This window comes from Bison bison, unplaced genomic scaffold, assembly GCF_000754665.1.
Source record: "Bison bison bison isolate TAMUID 2011002044 unplaced genomic scaffold, Bison_UMD1.0 scf7180017864330, whole genome shotgun sequence".
Lineage (NCBI taxonomy): Eukaryota > Metazoa > Chordata > Mammalia > Artiodactyla > Bovidae > Bison > Bison bison.
This window is the reverse complement of record NW_011494902.1, coordinates 10,971,007-10,988,161: the sequence shown is the minus strand read 5'-3', so window position 1 is coordinate 10,988,161 and position 17,155 is coordinate 10,971,007. Positions and strand designations below refer to the sequence as shown.

The following is a 17,155-nucleotide window of genomic DNA, read 5'->3' as shown; positions in this document are numbered from 1 at the left end:
GCAAAGCTTTATGGAATGTTCTATCACTCTCATTGTCGAGAAGCAGAAGCTTTCAGTTGGGAAGTTTCAGTGAAAAAGAGAAGAGAAAATAAGATGATATGGGGTATCTAATAGATAGAGAGGCATGAAGTTCCAGCATCGGGGTGAACGGTTAAGAACTGAATACTAAGAGATGGTATTTATGTACAAGGTTTCACTTTTTTGGCTGATTCTTCCTTTTCTTGGGCCAGAGTAGGAAACTAAAAGATTCTGCTTAAGAACTTCTGCTTTGGATCAACATCTTCTATTAACCTTCTTGCTGGAATATATATATACCTTAACTGACATGAGAAAGATTTGTAGCCCCCAAAACAAACAGAATTCTTAACTATTTTTAGGATAGGTTGTGTGAGACTCCAAAAAATTCCATCTTTCGAATTTGAGTGCTTGAGCTGAGTGGGTTAAATTAAGAAAAATAATTGGTCTAGCTTTGCAGCTGAATAGAAAGTGTGGATCCCATTCATGTACCTTTTATGCATTGCTTTCTCACATTTCATCTTTGTACTGTTCTCGTATTCATGTTCAGATCATTCATATTTTATTTTGAAACACTTTCATTTTCAGATCAGCAGTCCTGTGATCCTGGTGAATTTCTTTGCCACGATCACGTGACTTGTGTCTCCCAGAGCTGGCTGTGTGATGGAGACCCTGACTGCCCTGATGATTCAGACGAATCTTTAGATACCTGTGAGTAGAAAGGTTCTCTTGCCATTCAGATTTACCTTACATGTGAAACTAAATGTCAGTTGTTTTCATGGATGACTGCTATTTCACCTTATTCTTTTTTATTTTCCAAATAGCCTGAAAACTTAAAAAAACTTTTGTTTGTATTTCCTTTAAAATGACTATGTGAATGAGAGCATTAAATGTGGTTTTGTTGTGTGAATTAACTCATGAAGGGAAGAAAATGCAAGGTTAATTCTTTCAATGTGATTGTGTTACTCCTAGGAAAATTATACTTGAAGAGAAAAAAATCCATTAAAACACAGCACTAAAAGGGAATAAAATCCTCTCCACTAATTTATCTCACACATTTTGAGGCAGAGGAACACATACAAAGAATAATGAACTAATCAAGCTTTAGCTCCCATATTATTTCTATTAGTGTCTAGAGTGCTACACAAATTATTGAACATATTTTCTTTTGAACTTGAAAGATAAAAACTACATTTGTCCATTCATGTGGTGAATATCTTTGATTTTATAATATCAAATTCAGAACTCTTAATACAAGAGTCTTAATTCTAATTGTACCTCTGCATGTAACTCAGAGTCCATTAAGGGTTTTGTCATGAGAAAAATGCCATTAAATAAAAATTGTAAGTAATAACAGGACCCACAGCTAAGTCTTCTACACTTTCTTTTTAATATCCTCTATCATGAGGAGTATGGAGAGTCTGCTAGATTTTTGCATTAATAAATCTGGCATTACTAGTATCAGTCTTTACTACCCAGGCAAACAGGCATATCAGCTTATCAGTATCATTCTCAAACAACTACATAGTTCTGTGAAGTCAACATGAAAAAAGAAAATCCTTCATTGTTATTGCTTGATATTATAGAGATAACAATTATGGTTACCATTCTCCACTATTATCTACTTGTTTATAAGTTCTTTAGATGGAAACAATGTTTTGATGAAGGCAGAAACAATGCTTACTCACTGTTTCCATGTTTCCTGGTGCTTTTAAAGTTTCTCAACATATGAGTTCTTGAATATCTACATTAATTGCCTTTTTTCAATTTGAATAGATCAGTTTTTTGGTTGGAAGGAGTTGCAGTTGTTTACTGTATTTCTAATTTTATATCAATTTCATCAGTTTAATTCTGAAAACATTTTCTTGACTCCTATAGCATAGATAATGCTCCAGGCATGATAAAAGGAAAAAGTATAATAAGAAGAAAATAGTGGATAAATAAAATGTGGTAACTCCATAGTAAGGAATATTATTTAACAATAAAAAATTGAAATACTTATACATGCTACATGGATAAATCTTGAAAACATCATGTGAGGGAAAACAAGCCAGTCACAAAATATCACATATGATATGATTCCATTCATGTAAAATATCCCAATAGGCAAATCTCTAGAGACAGAAAGTAGCTAAGTTGCCAGTGGCCAGTGAGTTGGAGGGGATTGAGGAGTGTCTTCTAATGAGTTGGAGTCTCTTTGGAGGTGATGAAAATGTTCTAAAATTAGATTCCAGTGATAGTTACACAACTCTTGTTAATATATTTAAATACATTGAACTATGTGTATTAAACGGGTGACTTGTATGGTATGTGAATTACACCTTCACAAAGTTTTTTAAAATGGAAAATGAGAGAAATCTCAAAATCATGCATATGAATGTGGATGGTATAATTATGTGAAAGACAACAATATCAAAATACTCTGGCCATGAAAAATATAAATAGTTGGACTATATTTCTTCTATATAAGAAGTGGGACTTAACTCTGTTTCAGTCTTAGGCTTCCCTTATTGAAGTGCCATAGAGGAGTTCTCTCCTCATTAGATGCAAGGAAAAATTGTCATGGCATAATCAGACTAAAAAATTAAATTATTGAGTTTTGGAGGCTTGCATTTTTACCCTGATCATATTCCTGATGAGAAACATGACAGAGACATGAGATAGCTTTGTGGAATCCATTTGTAGGAAGGCAGGTTGAAGGAGAAATGCCCTGAAACTTATACCTGTTACAGTGTAAAAACGATTGAGATGAAAAGACTGCATAGCCTCTCCCTCCATGCTGCTGAAGAAAAGAGAATAATGATGTTCCCCCTTGTATTCAAGAAAGAGCTCAGTAGGAGAATCAGGCTGGAGAGGATTTGTGGTACAGACAAGGTGCAAGACCTTTGTGGTCAAAGCTCAAACCCAGAAAAGAAAGAGACTTCAAAGTGAATGCCAAAGTGGGTGGATGACAAATATTCCACTCCCCCTCCCATGCCAGCTCTTTGCCTCTAGGAACATGATCGATAGCCAACAGGGCCACACTAGTGGACGAGACTTTTGTTTGTCAGTTGGCATCTGCCCTGATTGATTGAGTACCTGCTCTGAAAGGCCAGTTTCTCCACCAGTGTTTGGAAGTACTTTGAATATCCATCTTGCCCAGAAGGTAAACATACTTGTGTTTGGGGGAAAAAGGTAGGTCCTTCAATTCACAGAGATGAGGGGCTTTAGCCAGACTAAAGCCTCAAATTAGAAATTACATGTGGTTTCATTGAAAATAGAGATAGATTTTCTTCTTCCTTAGTTTTTAAAATGAAATTCATACCTGCTCAAGATATTTTTGCAATTTTAGGTATATAGTTGTTTTCCTCAATGAAATTTTGTGTTTGACTTTAAATGTTTTCTCATTTTGGCCATTCTTACTGTACTCTCAGATATCAAAATTGCTGAATATTCTCAAGAGCAACACTAAAAAAATTCTTATACCAAAGTAGTTACATAACAAAGAGAGAAAAATACTTTTTAAAAAACCTGGGTGTTTCATCTGAGTAACATATTTGGATCTACATTTAATTAGCCTGTCTCAGATAAGTGGTTTCAGTCAGTACCAAATGAAATCTGGACAAACACTGAGAAAAGGCTTTATGAAAAATATCAGACTTTTTCAGATTTAAATTTCTCAATCCAGATGTTCACAATTACCATTTTCCCTAATCATAGTGCTTTGTAATGTGTTGTTTTATAACATTTATATGCAATCATCACTGATCTACATAAAATATTTGCATAATTTTATAATTATATGACTGTACATACATTCATTGTGAAAGATAAATACTAGAAATCAAACCTTGACGATTGATTCTTAAGAAGGGGAATTTTGTGCAAGGTGTATGAGCAAAAGTATCTTATCTTTGATTTGAAGACAAAGTATGTTGTATCTACAAAATACTAGGTAAAAATCGCTGATTCAATGATTTATTTTTCCTAAATCCATTTACCCTTTAAAATGATAAGAAGACCAATATAGCATATAATTTATTATGACATTGTGAAAGCTCTGCAATGACAAAATTCTAACAGAGAAAAAATTGGATGTTACAGAGGAAGAGGAAAAGCTTGTCTTCTGAGAAGCTGATGACCAAAATGCTTTAGAAGGTATACATGCATACAGAAAAACAATGAAAATCAAATGAAATTGAGATATTTGGGGATCTGCAAGGTTAACAGGCACATATTTTCTTCCTCTTCTGTGTTTGTGTAGGTCCAGGTTGAAAGGGTATTTTCTACTATTCATGAGGCAGAAGTAAGCTTTCACTAACAGCCATATAAGGTCAAAGAAAACCTTCTTGAATGGGGCTGATTTACCAATAAGCTGATTTCATGTTGGGATGAGTTTTTTTAATGTGAAATTAGAGAAATTTCATAATTTATACCCTTACCATTGACTATGAGAAATAGTTCTTTAGCCTTATATTAGAAGTGAAAGCCTTTTTTCTCTAGATTATTTGAAATAATTTGCCAAGTATCTAAACAGCTAACCATCTTTCAGGCCCTATGAAGCTGTGAGAATTGAAAATCAGGAAAATCATCATCTTTTTCCTTAGGGCTTTCAATCGAGTTGTTAGTCTAGCATTTTGTATGATGAGAATTAAAGTGAATAGTGGAAATGTTATTTGTGGAATGAAAGCTTGGTACCACCTGTGGCAGGGAAGTCTTCCTGAAAAGTGCTTTTATTCTGAGGCATTCAATATGTAATTCCTTGTAGGATTTTCTGTTGAATGCTTAATGATACTTACTTTTCAACAGTCAGTGGTCAGCAGATGTATGTTCTTTTCTGGCAATCTGATGTTTATATACTTAAAACTAGATTCTTCCTTTTAAGTCAGAAGTGTATTTGTTCTGATCGTTTTCCTTTTGCTTATCATCCTCCACTAACTTCCTTCAGAAAATCATTTAGAGTTGTTCCACTATAGAACATGATGTGGATTTGGTGACTCATTGACCAACCAGGGAATATAAAAATGGCATTATGGGAGGCTAAGATTTGAAAACTGGATAGTTGTGATAATTTTCATATTGACTTTACACTGTCCTGTCCTTCTGCAGGGACCAGTAGACTTTTTCTGTAAAGGATCATATAGAAAATATTTTAGGTTTTACTGAGCTTTTGTGAGCTCAGTTGTATATTCTTCTTTGTCTTCATTTGTTTGTAAAATAATTAAAATGGAAAAACAAACATACAAATAAACATTATCAGTTTATACTCCATAAAAAAATAGACCCCAGGTTGCATTTATCTTAGTTAGTTAGTTAGTTCAATTGCTCAGTCGTGTCCAACTCTTTGCGACCCCATGAATCGCAGCATGCCAGGCCTCCCTGTCCATCACCAAATCCTGGAGTTCACTCGGACTCACGTCCATCGAGTCAGTGATGCCATTCAGCCATCTCATCCTCTGTTGTCCCCTTCTCCTCCTGCCCCCAATCCCTCCCAGCATCAGAGTCTTTTCCAATGAGTCAACTCTTCGCATGAGGTGGCCAAAGGACTGGAGTTTCAGCTTTAGCATCATTCCTTCCAAAGAAATCCTAGGGCTGATCTCCTTCAGAATGGACTGGTTGGATCTCCTTGCAGTCCAAGGGACTCTCAAGAGTCTTCTCCAACACCACAGTTCAAAAGCATCAGTTCTTTGGCGCTCAGCCTTCTTCACAGTCCAACTCTCACATTCATACATGACCACAGGAAAAACCATAGCCTTGCCTAGACGGACCTTTGTTGGTAAAGTAATGTCTCTGCTTTTCAATATGCTGTCTAGGTTGGTCATAACTTTCCTTCCAAGGAGTAAGCGTCTTTCAATTTCATGGCTGCAGTCACCATCTGCAGTGATTTTGGAGCCCAAAAAAAGTAAAGTCTGACACTGTTACAGGTTGTCTTTTGCCAAATTCTACTGCAGTGCCATAGCTAAACCATATCCACTGTACTCTTGTGAAGGTAGGTCTCTGTGTAGATCCTGTGTAGATCCTGCAACAGGAGCAGTGTACGTGCACACAGTGGAAGAACGTGGCATAGAGCTCTGTGAGTACCCACTACATATGGTGCCAAACTCAGGCAAGGTGGTATTCTCTGCAAGAGCTGGGTTTTCTTCTATTTTTGCATATCCCCTTATGTGTTAGCGTTGCACTTGAGCACAGGGAACAGAAGAAAGAGCTCAGACAAAAGAGAGTTTACTTTTAGAAACTCATAGAAAGAAAAAAAGTGCCAAAGTGGACAATCCAGGATTGATATGGCTGCTCCAGAATGACAGCAGGCTTCCTCTGCCATTCTTAGCATGGAGCTCTCAGTCTTTCAGCCACAGTAGGACTTTTCCACCTTCCCTAGCAGATGAATCCCTTTCCGCCAGAGAGATGGGAAGAAAACAGGGAAACAGCAAGTGCCAGCTGAGTCTTTCTGTTTCTCAGAGGATGATAACTTTTACAGAAAGCAAACTCAGTAGGTTTCTGCTTAGATCTTGTTTGCCGGAACTGATCACCTGTGTATTCCTCAGGGTTTCCCAAAATAAAATATACGGTCCTGCTAGTCAAGAATAACAGGAGACTAGATATTGGCCAGGCAGAGGACCCAAGTAACCTGAGCCACAGTGCTCTCTTCACTCTCTTTTCCTCTCTTCATCTGTGGCAGGGGTGGGGGCAGTCACAAGGCATGGTCTGAATCCCAGCTGCTTGACACCAAAGCCAGTTCCTCCAAATGAACATCTTTGCTCTTGTGCAACAAAGTACTCATTCCAGGTCTCTAGTACCTTGTCTGTACAATGGACATGATAGTACCCGTCCCACAGTAAAGTGCTTGAAATACTGTCTTTTCCATAAGATCTTCTTTCCACCCAACACCCCTCCCCTATATTCTATCTCTCCAGAGCTTTGACCAAGCACCTTACCCTCAGGGTCTTTTGATAGAGCACCCTAATTGCTGCCTCTCCCGTTCTTACTGAAAATCAGTTTTATTCTGTAAGGTTGTGGCTAGGGGTAGCAATAATTTACCATATACACTAATTCGAGTAAAGTTGCTAACAATTTTTAGTACTTAGGCGTATTACACTCAAAATTAAGACAAGTAGATACAGAGATTATTGGAGGACAGGTGACTTTTCCTAGGAACTCTTCCAACACATCATGTTGCAGAATTGATTAAAGTTAAGATATATGGTTAAAAAAACAGTTTAGTTCATAATGGTTTATTGCTTAATTGACATGGCAGTCCTGAAATGTGGATGTTTTCTCATTTTAAGAGATGAGGAAATTGTTTACAATCTTTCTCTGCCTTCTGATTTGACTGTTATTGGTGAAAGTGGAGTTTGCATTTCTTTCAACTCACTGTTGTTTTTATATAGACTCAGGTAAGGAAGAATTCAACTCCTAAAAGGAATCCTTAGGCCACCTAATTTAAAAATACAGTGTCATTTGAAAAACAGACACTATCCCAGCAGAGTTATCTCACTCTGACTTTGGAGATGATCAGTTCTGATTGAAAAATGCAGTAAACACACCATGTCTCCTGAGTAATAGGAACAGAAGCATTTGTGAAAAATGAAAATGGCTCTAAGTTATTAGGGTTAGATGTGTCGCTGCATGAACTGACCATTGCTTTGATTGTATTTCCATTGTTGTGGAGTTTGAGCTTTATTTGGATGGGAGGATATTAACGAACTTCTTATATTCATAGGCTGACCTTTCCCCTAGGATGAAAGGTAGAAATCCTTTTACAGTTTCCTTCTATCTTTCTTTAACAGAGGTCAGGGAAATAAAATAAAATTCATGTGGGAGGTTATTAGCAAACAGATACTGCCCTTTAAAAATAAATAGCAGGATAGGGCACTGAAAGGAGACTCTAGGAACAATAAAATGAATGGAAGTATGGTCCTTGTTTCTGAGTAATAGTGATTTAGAGGTCATTTTGGAATGAGCTAATATATGAGAGCTACAAAGCTAAGCTTTTTGTTAGGTAGAGAAACTGAAATGATCTTGCAGATTAAAGGTAGCACATATGAGGCCCAAGAGAGCAGTTTATGTCTCTTTCAATTCTTTTTGTTTTGCTCTTCATTTTATTCCGAGGCTTCCCTCTTTTGCAATGAAGAGGCCAGAAACATTGACCCTCCTTTAATAATAAAGAGACCTCCACTTAAGAGTTGCTATGAAGGGGAGACCAGAAGGTGAGGAACCGTATAATTGTGAATTGAAAGGGCCTGTTTCAGGTTGGTTCATTTCCCCAGCACAGTGGGGATGGGATGGAGGGGTGACATTTCTCTTCATATCGCCCTGTTATGTGCTAACAGATCTCTGAAAGTCTGCCTCTGCCATTTTAAGCAAGTTTGATTGGAGGCAGAGGTGATAAACTGAGTGCACTACAATTCACAGAGGTGGAGCAAAAACAGCATCACAAAAGGCCTCACTCTTCTTCAAGAAGTCACTGCTTTCCAGCTTTGATTCCAGTTCACAGGTCATAGGATAAAAAGGGACTCATGTCCCTCAGCCTGGACTGGAAACTACAAGGAATGAGAACTTTGAAATGATGGAAAATAAAGGGGATAAAGTAAAATTATTGAATTCCAGCGACAACTCTGATAAAATCTCCATGGCTTAAGGGATGAGGTACAGTAAACAAATGGTCTTGCAAGGCTCTCTAGGGACCAGGCTTAAGGCTGAGCAAGGAGCCTTCTCAGAAATGATACAATCCATCATTTATCCACAACTAATCTAGCAGTTGGGGTTGGGATGAAGGCTTCTTACCTTTCATGGGTGAGTAAATTTCTTCCCAGAGGATGTTTTATTCTTTATAGTCAGTGTATAAAATTTTCATTTGACTTTCACTCAGAAACACTTTTGAAATGACATATTTTGCTAAATGAAGCACTGAAGGATGTTTTGTTCTAAGAACTTATTTAATGGCAGTGGCTTTTTTCTCTCTCCCTTCCCCCATATTTTCCATTATCCTTCCCTGAAAGCAGGATATAAAATCCTACTATAATATGCCTATGGAATTCTTAGGGCAAAAGTATAATCCTTCTACTAATTGCCACATTGGCCCTTTTCAGGATCAGGCAGAATAATTGATTTTCGGTTGACTATTTTAAATTAAAATCTCTGTAGCATTAGCTTTTTTGATTTGGGGGTAGGAGAAATTGCTCACAAAGAGTAAAGTTCATGAGAAGATGAGTTAAAAACAGGGCTTAGGTGACAGTACACAAATTCAGTAAAGGTAGCTTATAGCAATCTACTCATCTTGAATGATTTGTTTTTCTTTCCTTTTTTTAATAACTTTTCTGAAAAATCATAGAGGGCAGGGTGTGATTAAATTTTACTTTGCTTGATCAAGGATCAGATAAGAAAGGGGAGAATCTCTCAGCTTGCTTTCTGGGTACTAAACAGCAAGATAGAAAAACAAAAAAGTAAATGCTTCTCAACAAGTTTGATGAGTTAACAAAAGATAAGTAATTATTAATTAAAAAATTCTTGTCTTGGACTGTAGCATATAGTTATAAGACTAATAATTTAAATCTTACACAATTAGGATTATAGAAAGGACTCTTACTTGTATAGCACTTTGATACTTTAAGGACATGTATGTTAGAATCATTAATCTTTTGGCCTTGTAGCTATTTTTTGAGAGAAACAGTCCAGGTATCAGGGTCATTAAAAATAAAAACTCTAAAGCACAAACCAGTTGCTTGGTCAAGAGTCTCATAACTATTGGGTAAAAGGCAAAAATTGGAATTCAGAAATTGCATTTCCTAATAATAGAAGTTATAGCATCAGCTTTGGGATGAACTGCACCACCTCAATACTCATGTGTCAAAATCCTAAAACTATACCATCTCAGAATATAACTGTACTTGTACGCTATGGACCGTAACCGTCCAGGCTCCTCTTTCCATGGAATTTCCAAGGCAAGAATACTGGAGTGGGTTTCCATTTCCTTCTCCAGGACATCTTCCCAACCCAGGGATTGAACTGGCATCTCTTGTCCTCTGCATTGGCAGGCAGATTTTTTTTACCACTAGCACCACCTAGAAAGCCTATTAGAGTGGGTCCTAATATCATCTGTCTGCTGCTACTGCTAAGTCACTTCAGTCATGTCTGACTCTGTGTGACCCCATAGACAGCAGCCCACCAGGCTCCCCCGTCCCTGGGATTCTCCAGGCAAGAACACTGGAGTGGGTTGCTATTTCCCTCTCCAATGCATGAAAGTAAAAGTGAAAGTGAAGTCGCTCAGTCATATCTAACTCTTAGTGACCCCATGGACTGCAGCCTACTAGGCTCCTCCGTCCATAGGACTTTCCAGGAAAAGTACTGGAGTGGGGTGCCACTGCCTTCGCCAACCATCTGTCTAGTGTCCTTTTAAAAAGGGGGACTTTAGACAGATTGAGGGCAGGAGGAGCAGGGGATGACAGAGGATGAGATGGTTGGATGGCATCACCAACTCAATGGACATGAGTCTGAGTAAACTCCAGGCCTGGCGTGCTTCGGTTCTTGGGGTCACAAAGAGTTGAACATGACTGAGAGACTGAACTGAACTGAGGGACACCAAGGAAACTTGTGCACAGAGAGAAGTCATATGAAGAGACAGTCAGAGCTGGGTGGGGCGATCTACCCTCCAAGGAAGTCTTGAGGGAAACTAACCCACCAACACTTTGACCTTGGATTTTTAGCCTCAGCACTGCGAGGAAATAAATGTATAATGTTTAAGCCACTTAGTCTATGATATTGTGTTATAGAAGACCTAGCAGATTAATATAGCATCCAACTTATATCTATTAAAATTCCATGCTTTTTATATTAAAATGTCCTTGTTTTTAATATTAATATAAAGAAGAATGCAGCAATTGAACCTCACCCCCGCCCCCCACCCAACCACCACCACTTTCCTCAAAGATATTGTATTAACCAAAAAGTTTGGGTTTTCCATATTATGAAAAACTGGAATGAGTTTTTTGGCCAACCCACATACACTGAAACTAACTACCAGAGTACTGAAATTATAGGCTTTATTTAGAATTATGAAATTAAATTACCAGTTTCTGATGGAATAAAGGGCCTATAGTGGTGGTTCGAATCCTCTGTGCTGTACTGTGCTTAGTTTCTCAGTCATATCTGACTCTTAATCCTCTAAGAACACCTAATTAGAGTAATGTAGTATGAATCTTATACAAATGAAAAGAAATTTTTTCAATTAAAAAGCAAATAGATGATTACTATAGATTTTTAAAAAATATTTGTGGATGATGAGTTGCTCCAAAATTAAAAAAAAAAAAATAGGTTTGCATAACAGTTCCTCCTGGTGATCTAGGATATTTATTTAGCGGTGTAGTTGATAGCCATATTTGCAATGCTACCTACTTGCAACATAAAATACAAACTTAGATTAATAATAAAATTATCATTATTTTCTGAGGGAAACAGACATAACTGGTATATTACATATATACATATAGCGTGTGCTAGTAATATATATTCAGTTCAGTTCAGTTCAGTTCAATCACTCAGTCGTGTCTGACTCTCTGTGACCCCATGAATGGCAGCACACCTGGCCTCCCTGTCCATCACCAACTCCCGGTCTTCATTCAGACTCACATCCATCGAGTCAGTGATGCCATCCAGCCATCTCATCCTCTGTCGTCCCCTTCTCCTCCTGCCCCCAGTCCCTCCCAGCATCAGAGTCTTTTCCAATGAGTCAACTCTTCGCATGAGGTGGCCAAAGGACTGGAGTTTCAGTTTTAGCATCATTCCTTCCTAAGAAATCCTAGGGCTGATCTCCTTCAGAATGGACTGGTTGGATCTCCTTGCAGTCCCAGGGACTCTCAAGAGTCTTCTCCAACACCACAGTTCAAAAGCATCAATTCTTTGGCACTCAGCCTTCTTCACAGTCCAACTCTCACATCCATACATGACCACAGGAAAAACCATAGCCTTGACTAGATGGACCTTTGTTGGCAAAGTAATGTCTCTGCTTTTGAATATGCTATCTAGGTTGGTCATAACTTTCCTTCCAAGGAGTAAGCGTCTTTTAATTTCATGGCTGCAGTCACCGTCTGCAGTGGTAATATATATTAGGTTGCTATAATCTATCTTGCATATGTGTTAAAGTCACTTCAGTCATATATGACTCTTTGCGACCCCAAGGACTGTAGCCCACCAGGCTCCTCTGTCCATGGGATTCTCCAGGCAAGAATACTGGGGTGAATTGCCATGCCCTCCTCCAGGGAATCTTCCTGAACCAGGAATTGAACCTATGTCTCTTATGTCTCCTGCTTCGGCAGTTGGGTTCTTAACCACTAGTGCCACCTGGAAAGCTCTTAATCTATCTTGCTGTACTGTGCTTAGTCACTAAGTCATGTCCAACTCTTTGCAATTCCATGGACTGTAGTCCACCAGGCTCCTCTGTCCATGAGGATTCTTGTTATAATTGTTGATTCTGAATTGATCATGGGTTAGGCAATAAAGTAGATGCAATTTGATGGTTATAAATAATGCCTCTTTTTTCCACATGGACCTTTGGAGAATTTTGTTACATTTTGCTTCCAAATTTACACGTATTCGACAATTCAGTTATTAAAATAAATGGTGTGGTGTGTATTTTCACTTAAAGAGTGAAGAGAATTTTGTGACCAAACTAGAAGTATCATAATGTATAAGTACATTTTCTTTAAGAAAATTAGAATGTAATCAATCAGCAGTTATTTACTGAGGAATTACTGTGTTCAAGGTCCTTACTAAGCATGGCCCTGCAACCATTTTCCCATGCCCTACTTACTATATGCCAGGACTTTCACCCATACAAATTTAGTCTTCTATTCTGGTAAAATAATACTAAATCTATTTTAAATAATATATTTATGAGAAAGATGAGGATGACAGTTACTTACACAAAATGGATTAATGTGGATCAGGTGTTGAACTATGATCCTTATGTGGACTATAACCTTTGATCCTGACAACAGCCTGAGTGAGACCTCTGGTACAGCTGTTCAGATTGTGCAAGGTATCAGGATGACATAAATAATGCAGACAGCATAGGTATATGTATTGCCCTACAAATGGAAATAAATGATCTTTGAAAGGGAGCAATATTTTCTAGTTTGCATGAAGGCATTCTATGAGCTAATGTTGACCTCCTTATGATACTAATCATAGTCATCAGCTTTTAAGATGATAAAAATAAAGCATTAGGGGAAATTCTCTGGTAGTCCTGTGATTAGGACACTGTATTTTCACTCTGAGGGCCCAAGTTCAATCCCTGGTCAGGGAACTAAGATCCCACAACCTGTGCCGTATGGAGGAAAAAGAAAGAAAAAAGAAAGCATGAAGGAAGTTGCTTGCTAGAGGTGTTAAAGCAATTAAGTGACAGAGTTACAGTTGAACACTTTACCATGTTATATAGTCTCCAAATGAGTTAATGAAGTTGAGAAATTAGTTTCCACTAACATTTTCCCCTAGTGGAGGTCAGACCGTCATATGTGCCTATCTCATGTAACATTTAAGTTGGCATCCTATACATACTCTAAAGTTCAGCTGGTTAAGAATCCACCCCATGCAGGAAACCCCAGTTTGATTCCTGGGTAGGAACGATCCCCTGGAGAAGTGTTAGACTATCCATTCCAGTATTCTTGGGCTTCCTTGGTGGCTCAGCTGGTAAAGAATCTGCCTGCAATGAGGAAGACCTGGGTTTGATCCCTGAGTTGAGAAGATCCTCTGAAGGAGGGCATGGCAACCCACTTCAGTATTCCTGCCTTGAGAATCCCCATGAACAGAGGAACATGGGGGGCTACAGTCCATGGGTTTGCAGTCAGACGCAACTGAGGAACTAAGAACAGCACAGCACATACTCCATATATATATGGAGTCATGTCCGACTCTTTGCAACCTCATGGACTGCAGCATGCCAGGCTTCCCTGTCCATCACTAACTCCTGGAGCCTTCTCAAACTCATGTCCATCACTTAGGTGATGCCATCCAACTATCTCATCCTCTGTTGTCCTCTTCTCCAGATTTCAATCTTTTCCAGCATCAGGATTCTTTACCAGCTGAACCACAAGGGAAGCCCCTATGAAATTTATAGACAACAAAACTTATTTGAGTAACTACTATGTGATAGGTCTTGTGATAAATGTTAGGAATGATAAAATAAATGATATAAAGAAGGATATCATAATGACTGAGAGACTTTTAACTGTCTTTCTCCAACTAGAAAAAATATACTTAAATATGTGTATATGCTACTGTATTAATAATTGTAAAAGGTATATGGGTTAACATTTATATATATGAACTTTATGTGTGTGCATGTACACAAGTTGAATCTGGAAAAAATAATTAGTATTCTGTTCACCATTTTCCCTCACACACACACAAACAAAACACACCTTCACTCTAATTTAAAAACACATTGTTGATTAGATAATAACTGAATAAAAACACATAACCGGATAATGAAATGATCACTTTTCTATTACTATATAGCTAATTGCTACAGATTTAGCATGTTAACACCCCATTTCTTATCTCACAGTTTTGTAGATCAGAAGTCTGATTAGGATCAATTGAGTCCTCTGCTTAAATTTTCACAAAGCAGGCATCAAGATATTCCGAAAGGTGGGCTGTTATCTAGAGGGTCTGCAAGAACCTACTTCTAAGCTGATTTATGTTGTTGGCTTAGTTTCTTGTAGTTGTAGGACTGGGGCTAGAATACTTAAGAAATTTTATATTGGTGTATAGTTGGTTTACAATGTTGTGTTAGTTTCTGGTGTACAGCAAAGTGATTCAGTTATACATATACATAAATCTATTCATTCCATATTTATTTCTCACTTCAGTCACTGCAGAATATTGAGTACAGTTCTTTGTGCTGTACAGTAGGTCCTTGTTGATAATCTACTTTATATATAGTAGTATGTATATGGAGTTTGGGATTAACATGGGCCACAATTTCTTGGTCGCCTTCAGCCTCAACTCTTAACAACTAAGAACCACCCACATTTCTTGGCAGAGGACTCTGTCCATTTTCAAAGCCAGCAATAGTGTGTTGAAGCTCCCTCATGAGTCATGTTCCCTCTCCCTGACATCCTCCTTAACAAACTGCATGTGATTACATTAAGAACATGTGGGTACTTTCCTTTTGCCATATATTGCAATATAATCCAGGAGTGACAGCACATCATGTTCACAGGTTCCACCTGCATTCAAAAGAGAAAGGGCTATACAAGGATGAAGGTCAATGGGATTCATTCTGAGAATCTTGAGTAGCACTGTGTATTAGTTAATTAGGGCTACCTAACAAAATAAAATAAACTTTTGGTTTAAATTTAAAAAATGCATATAAATTTCCTCACAGTTCTGGAGGCTACAAGTCCAAGTTCAAGGTGTCGACAGGCTTGGTTTCATTCTGAATCCTCTCTTTTTGGCTTGCAGATGGCCATCTACTGGTGTTTTTACAAGATCTTCCCCCTGTGTGTGTCTGGGTCCTGGTCTCTTCTTATTAGGACCCCAGTCACATTGGATTCACCAACTTCCCAGGTGGCTCAGTGGTAAAGAATTGACCTGCTGATGCAGGAGACAGAGGAGACATGGGTTGGATCCTCTGGGTTGGGAAGATTCCTTGGAGGAGCAATGGCAACCCACTCCAGTATTCTTGCCTGGAGAATCCCATAGACAGAGGAGCCTGGTGGGCTACATTCCATGGCATCACAAAGAGTCAGACACAATTGAGCAGACCTGATTATTGAATTCACCCTTAAAAAATTTTTACCCTGATTACATCTTAAAAGACCTGTCTCCAAACATCAGAACTCTCATGTTCTGAGGTACTGGGGGGTAAGGACTTCAACATATAAATTTGGGCCGATAACACATGAGATGAGTTTGCTTTTCTTTTTTGATTATAGTTCATTTAATGAATGTAAATTGTTATTTGTTTAAAAAGTTGAATCCCCTTCCTCCCTTAATTTTTTATCATAAAATTTTACTCAAACAGAAATGTTGAAAGAATAGTAAATACCCATATACCCTGGATTTATCAACCCTAAACTTTTGTGACATTTGGTTTATCTTTTTTCTCTCTTTCTGAATTATGTATGTGTTTAGAATGTTTGTACACACATATACATATATATGTTCACATATAGTTTTTGCTGATTCATTTAAACAAGTTGCAGACATAATGATATTTTATCCCAATATTATTCTACGAGTAAGACATGCTTGTACATAAGTATAACACCATCATTAGACCCATGAAACTTGACTGTGATATAACATCCAATCCATATTTAAGTTTCTCCAACTGTCCCCATGGAAAAGGCAATGGCAATCCACTCCAGTACTCTTGCCTGGAAAATCCCATGGATGGATGAGCCTGGTAGGCTGCAGTCCATGGTGTCATGAACAGTCAGGCATGGCTGAGTGACTTCACTTTCACTTTTCACTTTCATGCCTTGGAGAAGGAAATGGCAACCCACTCCAATGTTTTGCCTGGAGAATCTCAGGGACGGCAGGGCCTGGTGGGCTGCCGTCTATGGGATGGCACAGAGTTGGACACGACTGAAGCAACTTAGCAGCAGCAGCAGCAGCAACTGTCCCCAAAACACCATTTGTAGTTATTTTTTCCCAATCCAAGATCCAACCAAGGATACTGCATTGCATGTGGTTGTCACGGCTGTTCAGTCTTCCATAATCCAGAGTATTTTTCCAATTTTTATTTTGTCTGTTATGGCACTGGCATTTTCCTGTAGAATGTCACACAATCTGAATTTTTCTATTTGTTTTCTGATAATTAGATTCATAATAAGTATTTTCCCAAGAATACACCATTGATTGTGACATATATTTCCAATTGTGTTATATCAGTGGATATGTCAATTTGATGTAAGCTTGATAACTTGGTTATCAAAACTGAAAAAAACTGAATTGCAACAAAGTGTTTGCCAGAAAACAAGGTTATACCTCTGAACTATACAGCTAAGAGGTTTAAGATAAAAGAATCTTTTCCAGTCTTAACTATTCTGTTAGAAAAAGACTGAGGAAGGGATTAAAATTAAGACCTTAAAATCATGATATATACTCATATTATTTGAACTTGAAAATATAAATCAACTGAAGAATCAGGCTGTTTGACCTT

The 17,155-nt window shown here is 37.9% G+C and overlaps 1 protein-coding gene across 1 annotated transcript in view; it reads left to right on the top strand.

The window, feature by feature from the left end:
* Window positions 1-557: 557 nt before the first annotated feature.
* LRP1B (low density lipoprotein receptor-related protein 1B) overlaps window positions 558-17,155 on the top strand; it is a 1,806,191-nt gene continuing 1,789,593 nt past the window's right edge. The window contains exon 1 of the mRNA XM_010853706.1: window positions 558-726. Coding sequence (XP_010852008.1) covers window positions 558-726 — 169 coding nt within the window. The remainder of the gene's footprint in view (window positions 727-17,155) is intronic.